This window comes from Hemibagrus wyckioides, linkage group LG28 (genome assembly GCF_019097595.1).
Source record: "Hemibagrus wyckioides isolate EC202008001 linkage group LG28, SWU_Hwy_1.0, whole genome shotgun sequence".
In the NCBI taxonomy this organism is placed as follows: Eukaryota; Metazoa; Chordata; class Actinopteri; order Siluriformes; family Bagridae; genus Hemibagrus; species Hemibagrus wyckioides.
Genome location: NC_080737.1, coordinates 15,469,524 through 15,494,332, shown reverse-complemented (window position 1 = coordinate 15,494,332; position 24,809 = coordinate 15,469,524). Strand labels below are relative to the sequence as shown.

General features: G+C 41.6%; 1 protein-coding gene and 1 long non-coding RNA gene across 5 annotated transcripts in view; one reads left to right on the top strand and one right to left on the bottom strand.

Moving 5' to 3' along the window:
• Positions 1-22,982, top strand: part of LOC131348434 (mediator of RNA polymerase II transcription subunit 13-like) — a 90,751-nt gene extending 67,769 nt beyond the window's left edge. Inside the window, exons 5-31 of one of the 4 annotated variants that reach the window (XM_058383373.1) lie at positions 2,198-2,349; positions 3,035-3,226; positions 4,610-4,774; positions 6,853-7,000; positions 8,140-8,244; positions 8,662-9,321; positions 9,397-9,604; positions 10,314-10,392; positions 10,471-10,595; positions 11,070-11,172; positions 11,305-11,522; positions 11,733-11,902; positions 12,024-12,931; positions 13,282-13,461; positions 13,627-13,850; positions 13,961-14,162; positions 14,804-15,098; positions 15,294-15,543; positions 15,784-15,972; positions 16,178-16,392; positions 16,478-16,620; positions 17,054-17,212; positions 17,679-17,843; positions 18,018-18,181; positions 19,154-19,315; positions 19,469-19,581; positions 20,502-22,982. In XM_058383373.1, the coding sequence (XP_058239356.1) occupies positions 2,198-2,349; positions 3,035-3,226; positions 4,610-4,774; positions 6,853-7,000; positions 8,140-8,244; positions 8,662-9,321; positions 9,397-9,604; positions 10,314-10,392; positions 10,471-10,595; positions 11,070-11,172; positions 11,305-11,522; positions 11,733-11,902; positions 12,024-12,931; positions 13,282-13,461; positions 13,627-13,850; positions 13,961-14,162; positions 14,804-15,098; positions 15,294-15,543; positions 15,784-15,972; positions 16,178-16,392; positions 16,478-16,620; positions 17,054-17,212; positions 17,679-17,843; positions 18,018-18,181; positions 19,154-19,315; positions 19,469-19,581; positions 20,502-20,634 (5,827 nt within the window). In that variant the 3' untranslated portion in view covers positions 20,635-22,982. Of the gene's footprint in view, positions 1-2,197; positions 2,350-3,034; positions 3,227-4,609; positions 4,775-6,852; positions 7,001-8,139; positions 8,245-8,661; positions 9,322-9,396; positions 9,605-10,313; positions 10,393-10,470; positions 10,596-11,069; positions 11,173-11,301; positions 11,523-11,732; positions 11,903-12,023; positions 12,932-13,281; positions 13,462-13,626; positions 13,851-13,960; positions 14,163-14,803; positions 15,099-15,293; positions 15,544-15,783; positions 15,973-16,177; positions 16,393-16,477; positions 16,621-17,053; positions 17,213-17,678; positions 17,844-18,017; positions 18,182-19,153; positions 19,316-19,468; positions 19,582-20,501 lie in introns of all 4 variants that reach the window. The other 3 variants (XM_058383371.1, XM_058383370.1, XM_058383372.1) reach the window with 3 other exon arrangements.
• LOC131348435 (uncharacterized) overlaps positions 19,577-24,809 on the bottom strand; it is a 16,227-nt gene continuing 10,994 nt past the window's right edge. The window contains exon 3 of the long non-coding RNA XR_009203936.1: positions 19,577-20,096. This is a non-coding gene — a long non-coding RNA (uncharacterized LOC131348435). The remainder of the gene's footprint in view (positions 20,097-24,809) is intronic.

Here is a 24,809-nt window from a genome sequence, read left to right as displayed (position 1 = left end):
ACAATCAATTCCTCACCATTCTCTCTCTTTTTTTTCTTTCTTGGAATAATTCAGCAGTGCTGTGGGATACATTTTTATGTGCTAGTTTTGCTCAAATGAAAAATGTGTATGCATCATACTGTCAGTGTTACACTGTAAAGCACACTAAAAGCCACATATAAGAGCTTTTATTATGCATGTGATGGTGTCAGAAATAGAAAGAGCATAGTTATTGTCTCTCTCACTGACAACTTGTCTAATAAAGTTGATAAAATCTGGGATTAGAGCAGTGCTGTCATGGGGGGCAGGTATACATGTAGATCATTAATAGACCTGCAATAATTAGAGCTCCTTCACTTTTATTCTGGCATGATCTGACAAAAAATGTTCCTACTGTTTTTTTTCTTTTTATCAAATTCTCATCTACTTATCATTATTTCCCCATGAGCGGGATCTCAGTCTCCTTATTAAGGCGTTTTAGTTTATCAGGCATGAAGGATTGATACAAGATAACAGTAGGCTGCATGAGCAGAACTTGACGTAATCCTGTTAAAATATGGTGAAAATGTCAAGCAAAGCTAGTTAAGTGTATGTGATAAAACCTTGCCAATTCCCGTTTGCTCGCTTAGCACACACTATCAGTGACAAGCACTCTGACTTGTTTGAGCACAAATGCAGGCTAAAATGTGATCGGGTTTAGCTGGACTGGTCAACCGAAGTGTGTTTGTGTGTTACTATGGGGACACATAGCTATATTATTCCTCCTCACGTAGATTATATAAACGCGAAAGCTTGATAATGTAGCTGCAGAACGTAGCTTACTATATGAAAGAAATTGCATTTTACCGGACTGATCATTGATTCTGAACTGACCTGTAGGTTTTGCTGCAGTTCATAATTCGAATTACTTCTCGAGAAGCAGGCAAGGCACGTATTACAGGCAAGATCTTATGATATAAATGTATTATATAAAGTTTTATGAGGACACTTGGCGGTCTGTAAAATGCAGAATACTACTACAGTCTGCTTTGGCACTGATGTAGCAGCCCATAGAACAGAACCCTTTGGTGGATTTTTAGGAAACTTGGCATATTGATAGAGGGCAGTACAAAGTGTCCAGACACCAAATTTGGGGTCAATACATCCATCTCTGTAGCGCCACCAACAGGCCAAATGTCAAGGTACATCTTTGCTTCCAACATTTGAGAGCTATGATCTTTTTTGCTGAATTTTTGGGTCAAATGCACCAATTGGTGGTATTATTATTATTATTATTATTATTATTATTATTATTATTATTACCAATTTAGACTACTCATATTGTTAGCCAAATCAGGTTGATCGCTGGAGTAACCTTAGCAAACTGGGTTCAACTGCAATGTTTGTTTTGTGACAACTAAATAATTAACACTCATCTACAGTATATTACATGCAACAATACACATTAATAACATACCACTAGCAGGATAACATTCACAGATATATACAGACAGCATCCTTTCATGGCATAGCTCAGAAAGTCGACAGCTTGTCTTGCAAACCACATGGTTTTAATCAAATTAATCAAATTATAGAGGCTAAATGGCATCAGAGCTTTTTATGGAAGAATGGAAAGATAACGGAAAAGAGATTAGAAATTGGCAATTGATGCGGCACGCAGTGTGCTGTATTAAATATGACACATTTCTGCAGTGTGGACCTCTCAAAGGTGGTATCAAAGCATGTCAGCTTTGTCTAATGCTCTAACAGGAGATTTTCCCATTGGCACTCGATGCATCCATAAATAGATCCTCATATGGTTTGGGCACTGGGTTGTACTGGTGCATGGGAAAAAGAGGATGAGTGTTGGATATCTTTTGATTCAGGTATAGCATAAATATAAATGAAAGGTGAATATAGGAGGAATGCTTATATACGATCTGTGTATATGTGTGTGTGTGTGTGTGTGTGTGAGACAGAGAGAGAGAGAGAGAGAGAGAGAGAGAGAGAGATTGCGGGTGTGTGCTGAATCAGCCTGCTGTTATGTTATGTCTCCAATGTTCTGTTGTTCTTGGTGAGCTTGAAAAACGCTTATGTGCCACACAGATTACTTCAGCTCACTTTGTGCTTATCGCCCTCTTGTGGACACACGAGTACATCAGTGCATGAAATGACATCCTCCCGTGTTTGTTTCTCTCTCTCTCTCTGTCTCTCTCTCTCTCTCTCTCTCTCTCTCCAGCAGCAGTGAGCACCTCTCGTGCTCCTTCTCCTTCTTCCTGCATGGTGAGAGTAACGTGTGCACCAGCGTGGAGATCTCGCAGCACCAGCCTGTCTACCACATCACCGAGGAGCATGTTCGCCTGGCCCAGACCTCCAGCAGTCCCATACAGGGTGAGACGTACTCACGTCACGCTTCTCTGCTTCTCTAAAACTGCACTGACAAACCTAAGAGCACGGAGTGTATGCTGTTCACATTCAGAGTTATGAGCATATGGACTGAGGATCTATTCAGATATCAGACATGAGACCTGATCAGACTTGAGGTCGAGTAGATCGGATTTGCATGATTCTTACCTTGAAGCCCATTTTTCTTGCAGAATATCAGCTCAAGTGATGAAGAGCATTAAGTCCAGTGCCACTGTCTGGGAGTTTACTGTAACCACAGTATTCCATGCAAGTTTATGTTTTGGAAGTTAAATACATACTGTAAATATGACATTATAATGGCTTTATAATGAAAAGTTCACGTGAAGGTGTGTGGAAGAAATTGCTTATCTCTAAGATGGACTAAAATGATAAGAAACCCTTCAAGAGCTGTAAGAGAGTGCTTGGTCAGCTTATCCTTCAAACTGAGAGTACAAAGAGAACCGAATCACTGGCATTACTTTATTAATTCACTAAATAAATCGCAACAGCACATTAAAAGCATGATCAAAATGCCAACATATCATGCACATCTAAGGATTCTAAGAACTCGGAAGACTCGTGTATCTAAATTAGCATTGTAATTCTGAACAAGCAGTCCTAGTAGTTCAATGCGATCATTTATAATGTTTATTTTGTCTCTGTCTCGCAGTGATCCTGAGTCCGTACGGATTGGGCGGCACTCTGACGGGCCAGGTGTTTAAGATGAGCGATCCGGCGGTACGGAAGCTGATGGAAGAGTGGAGCTACTTCTACCCCATGGTGTTGAAACACAGCAGGGGCGAGCAAGACAGCGATCTCAGCTACGACCCCCACAGCCATGTCGCTCTGGAGGTCATCGTGGGTGAGCGGTTCCACCTAGACAGATTATACACTTGGTCCAAGCAAGTCATGTGATCTCTCTGTGGAGATGGAAAACTTCTCCGTCTCTCTGAAAAGGCTGCTGCCTAACTGATTAGAAGGAAGAGCTTTTAGGTACAGAAGAGCTTTTCACACTGAGCTTAACCCCGGGTTATTGTTGTTCTAAACCCTGCTTTTAACCCCCGAACGTTTCACACTTGTGATTTAGAAGCGGGGTTAGTACGGCTTTTTAGCCAGGGTTAGGGAACTCTGGTCTGAAGCATAGTGGCATTGTTGCAGTGTTAACTCCTCAACAATGTACAGTGTGGTGTAAGAACTTTGTAGATAGAGTCAGGCACTGAACCTCCATGCGTGACACTGAAGTTAGATATCATGGTCTTCTACATGTAGAGGACAGGACAAAGAAGATTAGAAAGCTGTGAAAGATAACAGTACCTGCCCAGGTACAGAAAGACCTGACCTGTTTTCTCACTCACGTGACAAGCCGTTATTTAAAGCAGTCACACGCTGTATTTATCCAATCGTGATTGTTGACGGCGCAAATATGCAAATAAGACGCAGGTTAAGCAAGGTACAGTGTGAGACGTCAGATTATGAAGAGCCAGGATTAACTGTTTATTAACCCAGGATTAACCCTGGATAAAGTATGTGCATCTCAACTACTGTGTAGTAATCATGACTGTATCAATAAGATGATTCTTTTAATAAAGCTTTTATTTTGACTAAACGAACGTCTCAAGATTAAGTAAATGAAACGAAATGTAATACCTGCCCTTCAGCTGTATTGATTTCAAATCTCCATCCTTTAAGTGACCTTCAGGCTGCAGAAACTCGGAAAAAAGTGGGTGCTAAGTGAAATACATTCACCCTGTATTTTTCACTTGACGTTTCTGCAGAAACCTCCCAAATTACATACTCATTCACCTCGCAAAATGGCCGAGACATGCTATTTTCTTCATGTGAATGAAGCAATCTTCTGTAATCTTCTGTAGAGCCTGTTAGTGAATGAGCCCGCGCTGTTATTTATGTGCATTTTCAAGTTTTTATGCAAACCCTTAATAAATCAGAGCCGTGGCGTTCTTGAATTACTCATTCAAAGCAAGCAGCTGTTCCTGTATTTATGAAAGGACAGGTTTTTAATCTTACGTGGGTGCAGTTTTGTTTGACCTTTTAAGTGAGATATGGAATTCTGTTACAGTTGTCTTATACTAAAACTAATATTAAGAAATTAAATCTTACAGCATTGACACAGGCTTCCGTGTTTCTCTACACCACATTAGCAATATTTGAATTTCTTAGATACATTTGTTCAAACAACTTTCTCTCTCTCTCTCTCTGTCTCTCTCTCTCTCTCTCTCTGCTATAGGCGGTGTGAGGATGATCTACCCAGCAGCCTTTGTGCTCATTGCCCAAGCTGATCTGCCTGTGGAACAGCCTCCTCCTGCCCAAGGAGCTCAAAGTGGCACTAGAGACTCATCAAACTGCGGCATTCCCCTCACCCCTCCTACATCCCCAGAGCAGCCCTGCTCCGGTAAAACACACCATCAACTGAATATAAAAACTCAACACACAATACTCATGTTCTGATGTGTTGAAAAGGGGTGCACAATACGAGAAATTACCTTATCGATATACTTATAAATCAGACATCAGGCATATCTGTGAGACACAATACATCGATCAGGCATAACATTATGATCAGTGCCAGTTGAAGTGAATAAGACCTCCTCATCATGGCACCTGTTAGTGGGTGTGATATATTAGACAGCAAGTGAACATTTTGTCCTCAAAGTTGATGTGTTAGAAGCAGGAAAAATGGGCAAGAGTAAGGATTTGAGCGAGTTTGACAAGAGCCATTGTGATGGCTAGACCACTGGATCAGAGCATCTCCAAAACTGCAGCTCTTGTGGGGTGTTCCCGGTCTGCAGTGGTCAGTATCTATCAAAAGTGGTCCAAGGAAGGAACAGTGGTGAACCGGTGACAGGGTCATGGGCGGCCAAGCCTCATTGATGCACGTGGGGAGCGAAGGCTGGCCCGTGTGATCAGAATACACAGTGCATGATGGGTCAGGGCTGTTTTTAGCAGCTAAAGGGGGACCAACACGATATTAGACAGGTGGTCATAATGTTGTGCCTGGATGGTGTATGTAGGAAGGTTTATAGGGTTTCTAACAAGCTACTAGCACTTAGTGTTGTATTGTAAGAACACTATGAATAATATGAATCATTTTATGTAATTTACAAAAAGAGAAGGATTTAACTAGGAAAAGAAGTCCAAAATAATTGGAATAATAATTTACTACAATATTGATATATTGCTTCACACTACAATATTATTGGATGCTTGATTCTGATTGGTCAGAAGCTCTGATAGTTTTGAAGATTTCTGTGAGGAGACATTTATTTAATATTTATTATTATACATATAACAGTTTATAGTGTATGGATGGTGGTGACTATCAAAGATAAAATGGTTTTGTGTTGTTCATTTTAAGATTAGATTAGATTAGATTCAACTTTATTGACATTGTGCAAAATCCATGTACAAAGCCAATGACATCCAGTTAGCGTGTAACCAGAAGTGCAAAGTGGTATATTTACAATAAATTACGAAAGATATACAGCTATGGAGGTGATATATACAGTGGGAGTGGAGGATTTATATACAGAGGTGCAGTAGTTATTATAAACAGGATATATACGGTCTATAGCGAGAGAGATATAAATAGCGAGATGGTAAATTCCAGCCTGGAATGAATGTTTATACGGTATAAGTAATTACCTGAGCTAAGTCGTGTCAGATATGTTAAACATAACTATAAATGGATAAAGAGTTACACTGTCATCGTTAATAAATACAACAACGTAATATTTAGCATATTTTTGCGGTGTAAGAGGGGAAAAGAACTTCCTGTTTCTTGCCCAGCTCTAGTGATAATGCTGTGTGAGATCTGAACAGATCTGAGTTGTCTTGGGTTTAATAAAGGACTCATACTCACACCGAGTTAGCAAACATGCTTGAGCTTTCCCCTTCAGATGGACTAATCATTAGGTGGGCTGAAGACACCGATCAGCTCTTTACATTCCCCCATAGATCCACACTTAACGAGCGCATTTCCTCTCGTCCCAGCCTCATTACCTTTCACCTCTGCAGTCTGAATGTAATTGTGCTTAGTGTGCACTTCCTGTTAATGGCTCCAATAACGACCCACTGGCCCACATTATTACCTGCTGGAAGCCATTATTAACCCTATGTTTTCCAGTCTGTGCGATAGATACTATACATACTGTATTTATATGCTGATCGCCATCATTTGTAATCCTCTATAATGCTAATTATTTGATAATCATCTCAGCCTTGAAGGGATGATCAAGCTACATGCTTAAACTTCCTGTAAGATAGAAAATCTGGATTATTATTAGTGTTAGTATGTTTAGCGCTTAAGGGTCAATGAATGAAGCTGATAAGCTTAAGATACCGTTGTAGATGCTGCTGTTGAATTGATTTCCCCGAGTGGGAGGAGCAAGACCAGAAAAGATGAAGTGTAGAAGCAAATAAATTGTGAATGCTGTTTCAGATGCGATGTAATGTGTTTGTGTACGTTTCTAGGTGACAGCGGCTTTCAGACCGCAGTCTCTAGCGTGAGCAGTCAAGAGAGCGGAGCCACACACAGCCCCAAGCATTTGGAGAAAAAGCTGAGTAATCAGATGGTCCATCAAGCATGGAAGGAATGCTACATGAACCAATTACAGCGCAAGTATGTCTACTCAAGCATGCCGGCTATTTTTCCATGTACATCTTTTTTCCCCCCGGCCATATCAAAGAAACTGGAAAGTTGACTATGTCTTTGAGAAACTGTAATATTATCAGTTTAGTCCCATTCATCTAGTTATTATGTGATTACAATAATTCAAAACATAACCGTTAAGAATTAAAAAATAATTATTAAAAATAATGTTATATTATTTTTTTTTATTTCATATATTATTATAATTATACAAAAACAATCTATTATATATAACCTATTTTTAGAACCTGTTTTTTTTCTTGTTTTCTTCTTTTATTTAAAGCCCTTAATAAATAATTTTGCTCATTTTAAGCATTTTTTAAAGAAAGAATTAAAATCTTCTGCCAGTACAATAAGAAAATCTAAAGCACAGAACTAGATTTAATAGTCTTTTAATCTTATAATGCGAAATACAAAATAAATTTGACTATAATCATTCATTTTGATACTTTTTGTGTGCAATTTTAATATATTATATATTTTAGTATTTTTATTTTTACTTTTATTTTTAGATAAAAGTCATCCACATGAGATAAAACCTGTCATCTTTAACTTTGGACAAAATATCAGAACAGTTTAAAGCATTATAACAGACTCACTGATGGAAGACATGTAATAATAGAACACACATTTTAACATCAAATAAGCTGTATTTTGTGCCAAGGAAAATCACCATGTATTGTAGTCCAGCAGTATTGTCCTGTTTATGAGCCCACAATCTATAGAGACCTCTCCTGCTTTCTCCTGGTACTATATAACAGGAAATGAACATGAGATAGTTTTAGGATTAGATTAGCATATTGTCTAGCATCATGCAATCAGTCTTAGCCTGTGCCTAAAACATGGTACAAAAATATGACAGGATTACAGAAATCCCTGCTTATACTTGGCAAATTTTAAGTACACAGTGACAAATCCAAGTCAACATGTCCAGGAATGTGGAAGGCTGAAAGGATGTGTTTCATTATTTTGTTTGTATGTAATCATTTTCCATGCAAGTGCTGCTTTAATGATACTTTTATATAATGCCCTGCTTTAATGATAGATTAAATGATAGATTAATGCCCCATAAAACACTAGAGTGCTTCTCACTTCTTGCCTTGACACAGATGCAATCTGTCGAACGGTATGGTGCCAAAGAAGGACGTAACAAGCGAGGTGGCAGTGTGGGACTTCACTGACCCGGGGGAAAGAGCGCCATGCAGCTGTAACAGGTGGGCAATCTTCCTCACCTGCTCTGTGGTCTTCTTCACTCAGTATAGAAGTGACTCATTTATTCACAAATAAAGCATTTGTTTCAAAATCATCAGTATGTTTGATAAGTGAAGAATAACAGCAATTAGCCTTTTTCTTTAATGTCTGAGGACCAGTCATCACCAGCTATACCATGTGGCACAGATGGTTTAATTTAGGTCTTAGCGCAATTCTAGTTGTAGTTCCAGTGAAGGTGACTGTCTTATGTGAGTTTCCATCAGGAACTGCATCTTTTGTGCAACTGACCCAGTAAGGCCAAGTGAATTAATATAGACACGGGTTGCTCTATTGATTTTATACAAAATGACTCCCTATTGGTGTAGATTTGTATACCATGACAACTCTTTGGCTTACCTCCTGTATATTTCTTCTTGAAGGTTGAGGCAGCAGCCAAAGCAGCAGCAGCAAGCAAATGGCTTCCCTGCCAATTCCCAGCCCAGTACCAACCCATCTTCCTCTTCCAGTTCTTCCTCCTTATCCTCCTCTTTACCTCCACCCTCGACACCTAAAAGCAAGACTGCTGACAAAGCAGACAAGTCTGACAAGGTGCCCAAACGGGCAGCCATAACCCCTTTCCACCATCGCCTCTCTGTAGACCAGCAGCCATGCCCAGAGCAGGACGCACCTCCCGGACCTCAGCTGGTACTCGCGGCCTTGGACAATTCTCTGGATAACTTGCCTGGCTGCAAGTACCCTAAGCCCATGTTCACTGGCAGAAAAGGTCCAGAATCTCTCCTCCATTCTCCAGTATCACCACTACCACCTACACTAAGTCCACATCCTAGGGTGCAGGACCCTGAGGTTATGGAGGCACCCATGGATGTTTCCCAATGCCTAGAGGGCAGTTCCATGCCTACAGCCCCGGAAATGAGTGACACCGCTCTGTATACAGCCTCTCTAGTACCCAGAGAAGCCAGTGGAGGCTGGTGGAAGAGTTACAGGACTCCCACAGCAGACATAGCAGAGTACAAGCCACCAGAGTTGCCCTATGATATGGTGGAGATCAAAGCTGAGGGTGAAGGAACTGCCTTGAAGAGGTATCTATGCACAACCAGTCATGATTTAGTGCCTAGATATACCGCAGGTGTAAATGACCTTGTTTCTGTCGGAAGTTTTTTTGCACAGACGCACAAGAGGTTTAAGATCTCAGAAGAGAGGCTTCAGGAGCACATGAGCACTCTGGGGTTCCTGCAGCAGCCGGGAGTTGAAGGGCTTGGGGAAACTGGTGAAGATCCCTACGACTTCAAGGAAGGAGACATCGAGTACAGCTTCCCCACCTCCAAAAGACTGAAGAGTCGAGATCCCAATCGGAAATCAAAGGTCAGAAGACTATGATGATTATGATGTAGAGCTTTGGTTGAACAATAATAGAAACTATTTGAAGAGCAGCTTTGCTAGCAGAATTGTTTACATAGTTAACCAACACAGATTCCACTAGGTATCGATATCCACTAGAGGACAGGTCAGAGCTGTAACATCCATGACTAGCATATATCTATATCAAGCGCTAAAATATTAACGAATTCACAGCATTTTCACTGTAAGCATGGTTGTTTTAGTAGTATGATGTTATACTGAGTCTTTAAGTCTTTAGTATATACTAATGATTTAGAAAAGACTGTAGGTGGGTTTGAAACCTGCATTAATTATTGATGCCTATGATTAGTTTGTACAACTATCAAGTACGAGTGTGTACAATTTTCTCTATTCCTGAAATTATCTTAAATTATTTATTAAAACCAGCACACATATCTATCTCTGTCTATCTCTCTGTCTATTTGTCTGTCAGGCATAGCTAGCTAGATGGATGGATGGATAGATAGATACAACACAATGCAAAACACAAAAAAATTATAAAGATATGTAGATAGGTCTTGATGGAAAGGGTTAAACAACTTTATACATACACTGTACATAATACATGCCATGCAATATTTATGGCATATTAGACTTTTCTGATGAATTGACATAGGTATGCATTTTTTATTTGTCAGAGTTTGGATAGCTTGAATGTGTGTGTGTTTCTAAGGGAGAGGAGGTCAATGGCAACAGCACGGTCCCTGAAGGGAAAGACGCCATGTCCATTTTCAGCTCTGCTCCTAAATTTGGTGAGTCTGCAGTCTGTGAATCATCCATGCATAATTTAGGAGCTGCAGACACTCTCATTGAATGCTGTCTTGTTCCAGCAGAGGAATTGGCTCAGGACGAGTCTGGGGGAAAGGCCAACCCGCCTCTGACCAGAGAGAAAGATCTGATAGTGCTCATATCTGACTTGGAAAACATCTTTGGGGAGGAGGAAGATGATCTTGGGGTGAGTGGCTGCTTAGACCATTAATATTCTAGGACCTTAAAAGTGGAGTCACTAATAAAATCTGCTCTTTATTAGCTTCTACTTTAGTTGAATGATGCCAAGTGGAAAATGTAACAACGCATTAGTGGCTTAATTACTTTCATGACAGAGTGCAGGGTTTAGCAGGTTTTGACTGGAAGTCATGTGATCATGAGATCATGAGTTGAGCATCATGGGAGCTGTAGTCTGTAACTACGGTATGCAGACACGGACATGAAAAAATACTTGTGTAGTTTTTGTGTTGTCATGGTTACCAGGTTTTAATGAGGTATGATTTAGTATTTTTTTTTTTGTAATAAATCTCATCAAGCTACTGGAGCATTTTAATGTAAAAGCTTTTGTCTGTTAATAGCTTTGTTTTTTGAGTTTTTGAGTCCCAAATGTGATTGTTGTAGCTGGAAGATTGTTAAACCTGTCCAATTTTTTTCTATTCAGACCACTTTTCCTAATCATCAGCAGCCATCCAAGACTGTGATGCCAGGAACTGAAGAGCGCCCCCTGGGGATTGATGGGAGAGTAGCAGTACCATATCCCTCAAGTATGTCATGTTTGGAGAACTTTCTGCGTTTTTTTTATGTGATAACACTAAAACCACAGTACGAGACTTGTCCAGAGCTATTTTCTTTCTTGTCTTACACTCATTTTTGTTCTCTCTTGCTCATCTCAGCAGTAGCAGAGCTTCAGCGGATGTTCCCCACTCCTCCATCTCTGGAGCAGCACCCAGCATTCTCCCCAATCACAACCTACCGAGACACCCCAAGCCAGGAAACCCCAGCACCCTCAGCGGGACATGAGCATCCCCTTAACACGCACACTAACAACCAACTTAGTGACTTCAGGTCTGAGATGGACGAGAGTGTAACAAGCCCCAAATCAGAGGATATACGGGTGTGTATATGGCTTTGAGGAATTAAAAAAAAACTTAATACACACCTTTATGGTCTTTTAATGAACTGTGCATCAAAAGAATTTTTGCTTTGAGAAATCTTCAGCCCTGTGAAATAAACCGATACAATAAACATACCACAGAATTTACTGTAAAAATCAAGAACTTTTATTTACATTTTTATATGTGCATCCTGTCCTCCGTCCATCCAGCCACAGGTGGGATGTTCCATGTTTGCTCCCCTCCGGACGTTACCCAGCCAGTGTCTTCCCCCGCTGAAGATCCCTGAGCAGTGCTACTACAGACCCTCATGGTCCATGCTTCCTAAGATGGAGCCCTACTGCCTCCCGAGCCAGGCTCCATTTGTACCACATGGCTATGTGTAAGTTTGCTGGCTCATAACATTTTATATGATTTTGATAGCACTGTTTACACCATCATCAGCTGTCCAGGATGGTTCTTTGCATCAGGTCTGTAATAATATCTCTCTTTTCTCGCCATAGTAATGTTCCAAGCATTGGCACGCTGCAGGACCAAGACTATGCCCAGATGAGCACTGGTACCGCGTCTGTTGGCACAGCAGGTGGTGTCCTGCCTTCACCGGCGACACCCCGTTTCTCCGTACCCACCCCACGCACACCGCGCACCCCACGTGGTGTAGGCACTGCCAGCGGACAGGGCTCCATCAAGCAGGACGGTACAGAGCTGAGCTCGCCCATTTCCACACCCTCCACCGGCCTACCCCTGAGCTCAGTGGAGCCGCTGGCGTCAGGGCCGGTCTTGCCTGAAGCGCACAGCCTCTACGTCATCTTACTCCTCTCTGATTCTGTCCTGGATGTATTTAAGGACCGCAGCTTTGACAGCTGCTGCATCTGCGCTTGCAATATGAACGTGAAGGGTGCTGATGTGGGAATTTATATCCCTGACTCCACTCGTGAGGATCAGTATCGCTGTATGTGTGGCTTCAGTGCCATCGCTAACCGACGTCTGGCGCACGGTGCCGGACTCTTCCTTGAGGACGAGCTGGACATCTTTGGGCGTGGCTCAGAAGCTGGACGGGCAGCTGAGAGAAGGCTGGCGCTGGGCAGGAGGGACACACCTACTGGTGGGAGGCGTGCCCAGGAGCAGACACCAATGAAGGTGTTAGAACTGATTCAGGAGCAGTGTTCCCAGCCTATCTTGTCTGTGGCATCACTGCATAGTCCTGCTGCTTGTTCTTGCCGTAGCAGGCAGAGGGCGCTGTTACAGAGCTGGGTGGCCGACCGGCTGTGGGCGGACAGTAGCGATGCATGTGTGGAGTGTTACAACGCTCTAGTGCAGGGGCTGCAGTACGTGGACAATGCAGCTGGTGGGAAGGTGGAGCAGGCTTTAGTGAGGAGCAGTGCACTTCACTCCTGGCCTCACACGAATGGTAAATAATCACTTAGATCAGCATACCATAATCAGTGCTATTACACCAGCCTATGCGTCGCATTAGCAGGAGTTCTACACTTTCAACTCATATTACATAATTGAGAGAAAATTAAGATTTGATTTTATGTATTTACCACAACAACGATTTCTTTTCACTAATATTTAGCTTCATTTTACATTGTTTAATATGCATGTATTTAGCTTGTCTTCATGCAGAAATATTTCACACTGGGGCTGAATCCTTAATAGATTCTTATTCTTATGTAGAATATATAGTCATTGAGATTCTGTGAAGGCGTTTTTTTTCTCTTGGTGAATGATCTTGTAAATGTGTGTGTGCTCTTACAGTGTTGGATATCAGCATGCTGTCCTCTCAGGACGTAGTACGCATGCTGCTATCTCTGCAGCCCTTCCTGCAAGATGCCATTCAGAAGAAACGCACTGGCCGGACCTGGGAAAACATACAGCATGTGCAGGGCCCACTCACATGGCAGCAGTTCCACAAAATGGCTGGACGAGGTTCCTACGGTATGTCTGACATATTTCCCTGACCAGTATATGCAAAAAGAATGGCATTCAAAGAAGTTTAATATATAAAGATGAATGAACTTGATTTTCAAATTGACTGCCATCCCTCTTTACCCTGCAATTTATAATAATCTAGTTTTTATAAATGCATGCTTGGACCTATAGGTTCAGAGGAATCTCCAGAGCCACTCCCCATTCCCACACTGCTATTGGGGTATGACCGAGACTTCCTGGCCCTGTCCCCTCTGGCTCTGCCCTTTTGGGAGAAGTTACTTTTGGAGCCTTACGGAGGTCAGAGAGATGTTGCTTTCCTGGTCCTCTGCCCTGATAATGAGATCCTGCTTGCTGGAGCCAGAACCTTTTTTCAGGAGCTCAGTGCTGTCTATGAGGTATAAGGCTCATGTCATTTTTAGGTTCTCTTCAGACAAATCATAAAATGTTTTGTCTTGCATTAATATATTTTCCCAACAATTCCTCTTTTTTTCTGTTTGTATTTTAGTCATGTCGGTTGGGTAAGCACCATCCGTTGGCTCGGATGATCAGAGATGGCATAGTACCAGTGGGAACTATGGACTCTGCGAAGCCGGAGGAGAACGGAGGAGAGGTGGATGAGTGGATGACAGGGCCATGGGCAGGTCAATACAGAGAGGATCACTTAAGCAAACTCAAGCTCTATGCCCAAACATGCAAGCAGAAATTAGGTAGGTATATCTCAGTGTGGTTCTATTGCTAAATCAAGAGTGTAGCCATGGAGATGCAGCACTTTGCAGTGTTAAGTACCACATCATTATATTTTGTAATTATTTTAATTGGCAAGTGAGTCAACTATAAGTAAGAATGCATGCTGAAATTATTTAGCTGTCTACAGATCACAGTTCACAGTGGAAATGGCTAGTAATTTCAAGAGGCATTGACCTGATACTTCAAGACTAAAAGTTACCATTGCGGCATAACAAAAAAGCATTTGCCCAATCATCATGGATTGCCAAATCCAAACTTTGCCACAGCCACCCAGAGGAGCGAGTCAACTGGTCGTGTTCTCTGGGTTTGAGGGATGGCATACTCTCTCCCCAGATAGTCCTCCAAGTCTGTTATGCTGCCCAATGCCACAGCAGATCAAGCAGTTCAGATTCAGAGGCAGCACCTGTTAGAATTTACCCTCTCCAGTTGGTAGGGGACTGCTGGCTGGTGGGTGGGAATTGGCAAGTGACCAAATTGTAATTATCCCCAAATAGCAGTTGATCTTCACTTGTTTGAGAAAGCCAGCCGTCATGGTACATCTAAAACTGTCTAAACTTATCCTAATCTACATCATGTTTTCATCTTTCTGTTCAATTTCCAGCTCCACAGCTCTCAACTCTGTCATTAGACAGCAGTCTTCTCCTGCCCCCGAAGCCTCAATCTAGCTCAGCTCCTGCCCCTTCCACCCAGCTGAACCCCAGCACCGGAGCCCCTGAAGGCGAAACATCCACATCAGCAGCAGCACCAACATCAGCAGCAGGAGTCCCTGGATCAGCAAACACGCCCACACCCACAAGTACCAGCACAGGTCAGGCCAGCACAGAAGGTGCAGATACACAGAGTGTCCCTAACACAACACCAAACCAGCAGAGCCATCCAACAGAGAATGCTGAGAGGTGAGCATTCATAAAGTACTGTATTTGTCCATTGCATTTAATAATTCAAACAAATGAAAGTGACCTGTGAATAAAACTTACAAGGTTTCCTATGATTTTTGACCAAGGTGAATGATCCAACATTATTTATGATTGAATTAACGTATCAATAATGTATCAGTGTATAAACAGAGGCACTGAATCTTTTCCTGATAGCTTGGCAGAGCGAGAGCGAATCGGCATTCCCACAGCAGCACAGTCTGCAGATAGCCACGCCTACCCTCCAGCCATAGTTCTGTACCTGGTGGACCCCTTTTTGTGCTCTGGCTCAGGGGTGGGGTCAGGGGAGGAAGAGGAAGCAGAAGAGGTGGAGTCGCGCAGCATGTGGTTGCTGGCGCTTCTGCGCTGCTACACGGATATGCTGAGCTCACTGCCAGAGAACATACAGTCAGCGCTGGTGCTACAGGTCAGAATACAGGAAATCATCCATATATTCCTTTTAGGGTTATGTCAATTATTGGTTGCATGATATACCTTGATATTCCACATACTCTTTCTTATGATGTAAGGGATGTCTACGTATGCACACACAATATATGTTGCTAGCTACATTGGTTGATTAGGCTGCTTATAATAGTCTTTCATGGTTCTCACCTAAACTTGAAGTCGGATTAGAAAATGATTTATCACATTTGCTTGATTCTAGGTGGTGCCATGTCAGTACCTGTTACAGCCGGCCAGTGGTGAGAGTCCTCTGTACCTGCAGCACCTGCGCTCTCTGGCTTTTTCTGCCCACTCACAGTGCAGACGGCGGCTTCCTACTCAGACGCACATCAAATCCCTCACAGGTTTTGGTCCGGCTGCCACCATTGGCTCTTTGTTCAAGAGCGTGGAGGTAAGGCTAAATCTGCAAAAGGTAAAAATGATGTCAGTGTCTTTCTTAAGCCTTTAGAAATCTGCCTCAAATTACACTCTTCAGAACTTTCCTGTTATTATTTCTTTAAAAAATATTTGTAGTGACCCTTGGTTTTGCAGAGCGCCGTTTTCTTATCACTTTACTGCTTAAGCAACTAAACCTAATTCTCTTGTGTTTTTGGCAGAACCCCAGCTCCATGCAAGTATACTCTCCTCCGTTTGTCCTGGCCCCCTTGCGCACTAAGCAACCGGACGTAGGAGAGGAAGCTACCACCCGCTACAACGTGCTCTTTGTGGGGTACTGCCTGTCGCATGACCAGCGCTGGATCCTTGTTTCTTGCACTGATCAGCAGGGGGAGCTCCTAGAGACCTGCATCATCAACATTGATGTACCAAACAGGTAAGACCTGCTGCATGCCCTGTTAATTACTTACCTGTTAATTGTTTTGAACTAAGGAAATTAATGCAAGGTTTCTGACATGCAGGTCTCGCCGTCCCAAGTTCTCCCCACGCAAAATCGGCCTGCAGAAACTGTGGGAGTGGTGCATTGGTATCATCCAAATGACAGCAATACCTTGGAGGATTGTGATCGGGCGCTTGGGTCGATTAGGTCACGGCGAGCTGAAAGGTCTGCTTCTGTACAAGTTTCATCCAGTGTTCATATCTTCTTTATATCTTTGGTTCAGATTATAGTATCTTACCTATTTATTTTACCTTCTTGTACTGATGAGATTCAGGTCTATGTTTCTAAGTTCTAATCCCATACTGTTAGTGGCTTGTTATCATACTGTGTTGTGTTAGTCCTTAATAATGCTATTTGTTTACACCCTGTTTTTTTTCTTTGCAAAGTTTTAACATGCATGTTTGTATTGTTAACTCTGAGCCCTGTTTCCTGTTGTATAGTTAAACTAATTGCATACGGTTCTGTTATGGCATGGTGTTGCCTCTCACAGAGCTTCCATATCCTTACACTGAAACTCTATTACAGTTAATTGCGCTGTCAGTGTTTAGCTAATATTTGACGGTTAGTGCTTAACCTTGATCTCTGTCTTTCAATACAGACTGGAGCCTGCTGCTGGGCGAACACTCTCTGCACTCGATTAGCAGGCAGCTGCGTGAGGCGTGTCGCATGTGTGGAATTTCAGCCGCTGATTCGCCATCCATTCTCAGTGCCTGCCTGGTCTCCATGGAGCCCCAGGGGTCCTTTGTGGTCATGCCAGGTAAGAGCTGGAGATTACCTGATGTACAGGCCTACTTTTAGATATACATTTTTTACATTGATTCATCTGGTAGTCACCGATGGAGCTAGAAAGTTTACAGGGGCCTTGAAAACTACAACGATCACCAATCATAGTGACTGGTTTTATATTAAAGTGATCTATGTTCAGCACTCAGGTCGAGATTTATTCTAGTTGGCCTGCTCTTATTTTTTGCTTGAGTAATGATAATCAACAAACCAAATGCCTTCTGTAACATAATGAATCCTAGTACACATGAGGTTTTCCTTGACTAGTTTAAATAGAACTTGCATCAAAACACATGTAACACCCTCTTTAAATCTAGTACCCATTTCTAACAAAGGACACCATATTTGTTTCTAGCATTCAACATCATGATATCCTTTGTGTTTAGTGATTCTTTCACCAGTGACACCTCTCCTGTGTTTGAATTCTCTTGTGCTTGCAGATGCTGTCACTATGGGTTCAGTGTTTGGTCGCAGCACTGCTCTCAACCTGCAGACGTCTCAGCTCAACACCCCACAGGATGCTTCCTGCACCCACATCCTGGTCTTTCCTACTTCCTCCACTACGCAAGTGGCCCCTAGTTCCTACCCTACTGAGGACAACCCAGGTACACAAACGCTACTGTGTTATCTATTGTCTGCCTGCAGATAATCAGTGTTATTGTTACACAGTACTATGAAACCTACACTCTCTAATACTATCAGCAGAAGGAGCTGCACACCTACAGGATAACTCATAACTCTCTCTCTCGCTGTCTTTTTTTTTGTCCTAACCATTCTAGATGATATATTTGGCCTGCCGTTCACGGACGACCTGGAGAAAGACATTGAGCATGATATGATGCTGATCACCGGAAACCTTCACGCTTCCCCTAACACCTCGCCTGTGCCTTCCCCTGGCTCCCCCTGTGGTCTGGGGGTGGGCTCCCACTTCCCTCACACTCGGGTTAGCATCGATTTCCACGCAACACTTCTTAACACTTCACACCTAATTTATACCGCAGTGTATCTGTTGAATCCTTGAATCTGATTGGCTGGAAGGTGTCAGTTCTCTGACTCAGCTCTGACGGGAATACAGAAAGCTAGTTTGCATTATGCCATATGTTCCAGTATATTATCATTTCTATACTAACAGTCTTTTTATTTAACGTTCAGAGGAGTCTCTGTAACAGTCAGCAAGATTTCTGACACATGGGAAACTTCAAGACTGATTTCTTTGCCCTTTGTGGTTTAAACGTAACTATAAATGGATAATAAAAAAGTATGAACTCTTGTTATTTAAAATATCAAATTTTGTTAGCGTTGGCAAATTGCTCTGGTGTCAGATGGATAAAAAATTGTGCTGTTTTAAGGAAAATAACAGCATCACACAACTCCATTGTGATTGTTTTTGCTGTTACAGCACACCTATCATGTTTTATTCTTTACTTAGTGTGAGCAAAACCTTCTGTAGGTCGGTAGATTAAAACTCCTGTACAATTTGCCTATAACCTGTGCGTCATAAATGTGATAGATGAATCCTTAACAGGATCAGATGTATATTTTCTTTAAACACTGCTTTAAATACACAGCTTATTATATGAAGAATATATAGAGTTTTTTTGGTTAAGCCACACCCCCTTTTTATCACTCCAAAAAAACCTTCTTTATAACTATAGTTTTCTCCAATATTAAGTCATTTTCTGTTAATTTTATGATGTATTTACCCTTTTTTGCTGTATTGTTACTATCTAACGAAGTCCTTTTTTGTGCGTAAAAAATATTGATTTGTTTGCTCCACAGTGCCCCTATTGGCCAAACAGTCACATGCCTTCAGAATGAAGCAGGCTTCTCATCCTAAACTTTTGCCCAGTCATTTATATGCACCTGCTGTTTGTGTGTATTGTGTTAAGTAGTGTGTGTGACGTCTTGTGTGCAGAGTCAGGGTGAGCGGTTGTTGTCCCGTGAGGCTCCTGAAGAGCTGAAGCAGCAGCCACTGGCTTTAGGCTATTACGTCTCCACTGCTCAGGCAGAAGGACTGCCTCACTGGTTCTGGGCCTCGTGTCCTCAAGCGCAGAACCAATGTCCACTCTTTCTCAAGGTAGGAATCCTTATTAACCAGAAGTGAAAAGTGCGTTATGATAAAACACATAACAAAATGATCACAGACACCGAAGCCTGAGGATACTGTGTGTTTAATGTAGATTAACATAACGATGTTCAGCATGTCATTCATTTCGTGTTTATTTTGAAGGCCTCACTGCACCACCACATCTCCATCGCTCAGACAGACGAGCTTGTCTCCAGCAAGACATCCCAGAGGAACCCGCATCCACTGGACTCCAAAACCACTTCAGATGTGCTCAGGTCAGCGAAACCACATTCCACAATCAGTCTGTGTCTGATTATCTTTTGTTCTGTTCACTAGTTAATAATGCATGTCCCATTAACTTAACTCATTAATCAATACATTTATAATGGAATGGAATAGGAATCCAGAAGATAGCAGTTTGCACATGGAAATTAGAGATAGTGGCCATGTGAAAGCTTATAAGGTCCAAAGCTCTTGGTTACACAATTTTACATGACTTATATACTACACAGTTCTGATTTATAATTACACTACCTTTTGAGTCTGCTTCCCCTAAAGGTTGCTTTTTCATATCGCCTCAGGAAGTTTTTCCTTGCCACCATTGCATGTCCTCCCTGTGCTTGGTGGGTTTCCTCCAACAGTCCAACGATATGCTTCTAGGCTGATTGGAGTCTCTAAATTGTCCGTAGTGAATGAGTGTGTGTGCCGTGCGATGGGTTGGCACTCCGTCCAGGGTGTATCCTGCCTTGATGCCCGATGATGCCTGAAATAGACACAGGCTCCCCGTGACCTGAGAATAGATCGGATAAGCGGTACAATTAAATGAAAAAAAAATGTATATTATCTTAAAGCTGGGCCTTCTGGTGCTCCAGCGGCAGGATCCCACACTCTCAATGCCATGGCCCGGGTTCGATTTCCAAGTGGGGAGCTAACCCAGCCACTGAAGAGTTAACTCTCAGTGCCAGTCCCAAGCCCAGATAAAATGGGAGGGTTGTGTCAGGAATGGCATCCGGCGTAAAAGCTGTGCCAAATAGAAACATATGGACCAAATGATCCAATGTGGACACAATAACTCTGAATACATCATTAAGATTTTCTAGTTATTTTTTATATTTATATATTTATAAACCACAGTCATTAATAAATGACTGTAAATCTGAACCAGGGCATACGGGTTAATTCAGCTGTTTTGCAGGTTTGTGCTGGAGCAATACAACGCCCTCTCCTGGTTAACCTGCAGCCCGGCCACCCAAGACCGCCGCTCCTGCCTCCCTGTGCACTTTGTCATCCTCACACAGATGTACAACGCCATCCTCAACATCTTATAGGACTAGTGGAGCGAGGCCAGCACGGCTGGAAGCAGCTGCATGCCTCTGAAACGGGTGCTTTGGGACCAGCGTTCTGAAATGTAGCCACCGTTCGGGTTATGAGTCGAGGTTGAAGGGGAAACTCTTTTGCTCTAGCACTGCCTTTCTATACGGGCCGGAGTTCTGGATTTCTGGGCTTTGAACTTTGAACCAACAAAGGCAGCTTGTGCTATCCATAGAGGCCAGTCATCATTTTTTTTTTCGGTGGAAGCATGCAACCATCTCAGAAGTAAGCATAGTACAATCACTACCCTTTAACTCTGATGAGGTCATACGGTGCAGCCTGGAGGAAAGGGTTCTGAATCTTGCACTTTTTGGATAGAAAATTCAGCTTCAAATGGCAGCCATACTTTTGAAAAGTTATTTTTTTTATTTTTTTTTGTTCCTGCTCTTATTTTTTCCCTCCATGTAAGACCCAAGCAATGTGGGCTAGCTGGATTACTTATTGAGTAATAACACTAGGATGGAAGCTGACAACATCTCACAAGGCATCCAGTTGCCATCAGCTGGCCACATCCCTGGACAGATGTGCTCCACAGAAACGTCTGGATCGACTGCTAGACCTGATTCGAACGCTAAGGCTACGTTCACATTAGAAATTTTGGAGGTTTTGCCCAGATTTGATTCTTTCTTACTAGTTTTGAACACTACTCCGTTTTTGGCAATTGTTCCTCCTTATTGTTCATCAATCAATTATCAGAATTAAAGTGCTGAATCTAAATCTGATCATTTTCAATCATGTCAAATATTACTTATAAGATAATCAAGGACCAAATATGAAAGAGGATCAGGTCTGAGCTGAAAAGATCAGACTACTACAGTATATCCAGAAAATTATGGAGAAAAAAAATGTCAGTGTGAACGTAGCCTAAGGTTCTCTCCCCAGCAGCGTTCATTTTCCCCCACAAGATTCACGGAACATCACGCATTGCTCATTTCCTCTACGGCCTGAACCAATATGCAAAGAAACTCTCCATCGCACTCCAAACTGCCCACAGTGTAATCAGCCCAGAGGCTAATGGACCAGCAAGAGAAGCCCAGCTAAACCTTCTACTTCTTTTGTTTTTTTAATTAAACATCGTTGTAATCTATTGTACAAAGCTCTTCTGATGATATCTCTCTCAATTCGTACTTTAAAAGCCGAACCCACGAGAGAGAGAGAGAACGCAACAAACTCGGTTTAATAACGGCACTTTCTCCCTCGCGACCCTGTTGTAGATAAACTCGCCAGCTAATATTTGACAATGAAATCTAAACTCTTGTTTATAGTGTAGACTTTGCAGAGAATTATTTTTATTAATGCAAGCAAAAAAAAAGAAATAAATAAATTGAGTAATTTCCTTCTTCTTCTTTTTTTTTTTCTTTTCCAAATTCGAATCGAGAGCATCGAGATGGTAATTTTAAAGACGATTGTACAACAAAATGTTAAAATGCCATATTTATATATTATATATCCCATTGTATACATTACATTTATATCAAATCTCTTTCTAGCTACCACAAATGGGTAATATTGTGTAGGGATTTACATTAAAAAAAAACAAAACAAACAAACAAAAAAAAATAAACATGAGACGGAACAGTATAAAGCGTTTATGAAATGAATGCATTGAGTTGCCTATTTTTTATTTACATTCGTCTTTTTCCTTTTTGCCTTTTAATTTAATGCGTTAAGTTAATAGCTAAACAATGCAGAAATGATATATTTATGAAGTGTTTTCTATCACTGCAAAATGAACTTGAACTAGGCAATAGATTGAATTTCAGTGTATATGAACATGAAACTTATTGTACATTTGAACTAATATGCATTATTTGTAAGGCAGTCTTTAAAGATGTCAAAATTTAACCGTCAGAAAAAGGCCTGTTTCTTATTCATGGTCACAAAATGTTGCCCTGTAATTTGTATACTTCCTTGCATGTTTGTATATACACTTTTTTAGCAGTGTTTTTTTTTTTTTTTTTTTTGTCCTTCCCATATTTTATTTTATTTTATTTTATTTTTTTGAAGCTGTACATTTCATGGCATTATTGAATTTATTTTTATTTTATTCTACATGACTCCTATGAAGTTTTTTTTTTTTTTTTTTTTTTTTTTTGGAGATATAATTATACAGTATAGCCACCTCATTCAAATACAGCCAAGGGTGCATTGCCAAGACTTATGTATACTTAAGGACAAATACTTTTGGGGCAGGTTTGTTACACCTACCATCATTTTGAATATTGAACAGATCTGTCTCTGGGAAAAAAAAAAAAAGGATCTGTAACTTTTACACTTTTTTTAAAGTAAATTATTCAAATCTGAACTCGGCTCGTGGTTTTTTTTGGGGGAGGGGGGGTTGTTTTTGCTTGTTGTTGGTACTGACACGGATCATGTTGGGATGGCTTGCTGAATTCAACCCACTGATGAGTTTAAACCAGGGGTCTCGAACACATGGCGGATCCATTCAACTTGGAAGCTGCTGGAGATTCGACTATATGTTTAAGTCTACTCTTCTTCTTCTTCCAGCTTTTCCCTTCAGGGGCGGCCACAGCGAATCGTCTCTCTCCACCTATCCCTATCTTCTGCATCTTCAACACTTGCACCCACTAGCTTCATATCCTCATTTATTCCATCCATATACCTCCTCTTTGGCCTTCCTCTTAGCCTCCTGCCTGGCAGCTCCATGTCCAACATTCTTCTACCAATATACTCACTCTCCCTCCTCTGAACATGTCCAAACCATCTTAATCTGTCCTCCCTAACTTTGTCCCCCAAACGTCCAACATGAGCCGTCCCTCTGATGTACTCGTTCCTAATTCTGTCCAACCCTGTCACTCTCAAAGAGAACCTCAGCATCTTCAGCTCTGCTACCTCCAGCTCTTACTCCTGTCTCTTCCTCAGTAAAACTGTCTCTAAACCATACAGCATGGCCGGTCTCACCACTGTCCTGTACACCTTCCCCTTGATTCTTGCTGATATTCTTCTATCACACAGAACTTTCTTTCTCCACCCATTCCAACCTGCCTGCACTCGCTTAATCACATAAAGTCCAGTATATTTGTTGGTCTACAGCGAGCTGAGCTAGCCCTTTAGCTGAAAATGTTTCCCAAGCAAAACTAGCTAGTTAACATGTAAACAAAATCTGGGTGATGTTAGATTCTCAATGCTGGATGTTCCTTAGTTCTATACAGAAATTTGAGTTTCCTCAAATGGAAAAAACCACACAATACAAAAATCAACACAGTTCAGAAGATATGAACACTCGCTGAACTCCTCCCCCATGCAACGTTATCTATATAATACAATATCAATTGACTTCAACCATCAGACTGTGTCTTTCAGCAGTGTATGAAATGACATGAATGCGTCCAGTTCATTTGCACCTGACCTTGTGGTATGTGCTAAAAAGGAAGGGGAAGCATAAATCTTACGTTTGTGGTCAAAGTGTCAGACTCTTAATCAGAAGGTTGTGAGTTTGAATCCCAGATCCACCAAGCTGCCAGACGTTTCGAGAGAGATAATCATTTGTTCATTTCTCCAGCTTGATCTGGAGAAGTGATAGTCCTGCCTTAAAAAGGTGTGTACACTTGAAGATACACTTCATCTCCACTCACAAGTAGTCAAGACAGCGGATTACTTGAAGTTTCAAAACTTGTCATGACAATTAGAGTTAAAGAGAAGAAATAAGTTAATAAAAATAAATAAATAACTTAATCATGTTTCACTGTGGAACTCATTCGTATTTTCAGCAGCACCAAGATCGAGAAATACCGCTTTTGAGGATAAATATATCTCCAAACAAATGGCAGCTATGGCTGGAAATTTTCTCCAAACAAACCTAGCTACATTTGGAAGGATGGCCAGCTAGCTCAGTGGTTACTGTGCTGGACTAATGCTCAGAAGGTTTTGATTTCAAATCCATGAGTGAGTGAATGCGTGAGTGTGTGAGTGAGTGAGTGTGTATGAATGAGTGAATGCGTGTGTGTGAATGCGTGAGTGTGTGTGTGCATGAATGAGAGTGTGTGTGTGTGTGTGTGTGTGAATGCGTGAGTGTGTGTGTGTATGAATGAGTGAGTACATGAATGAGTGTGTGTGAATGAGTGTGTGTGTGTGTGCATGAATGAGAGTGTGTGTGTGTGTGTGTGTGTGT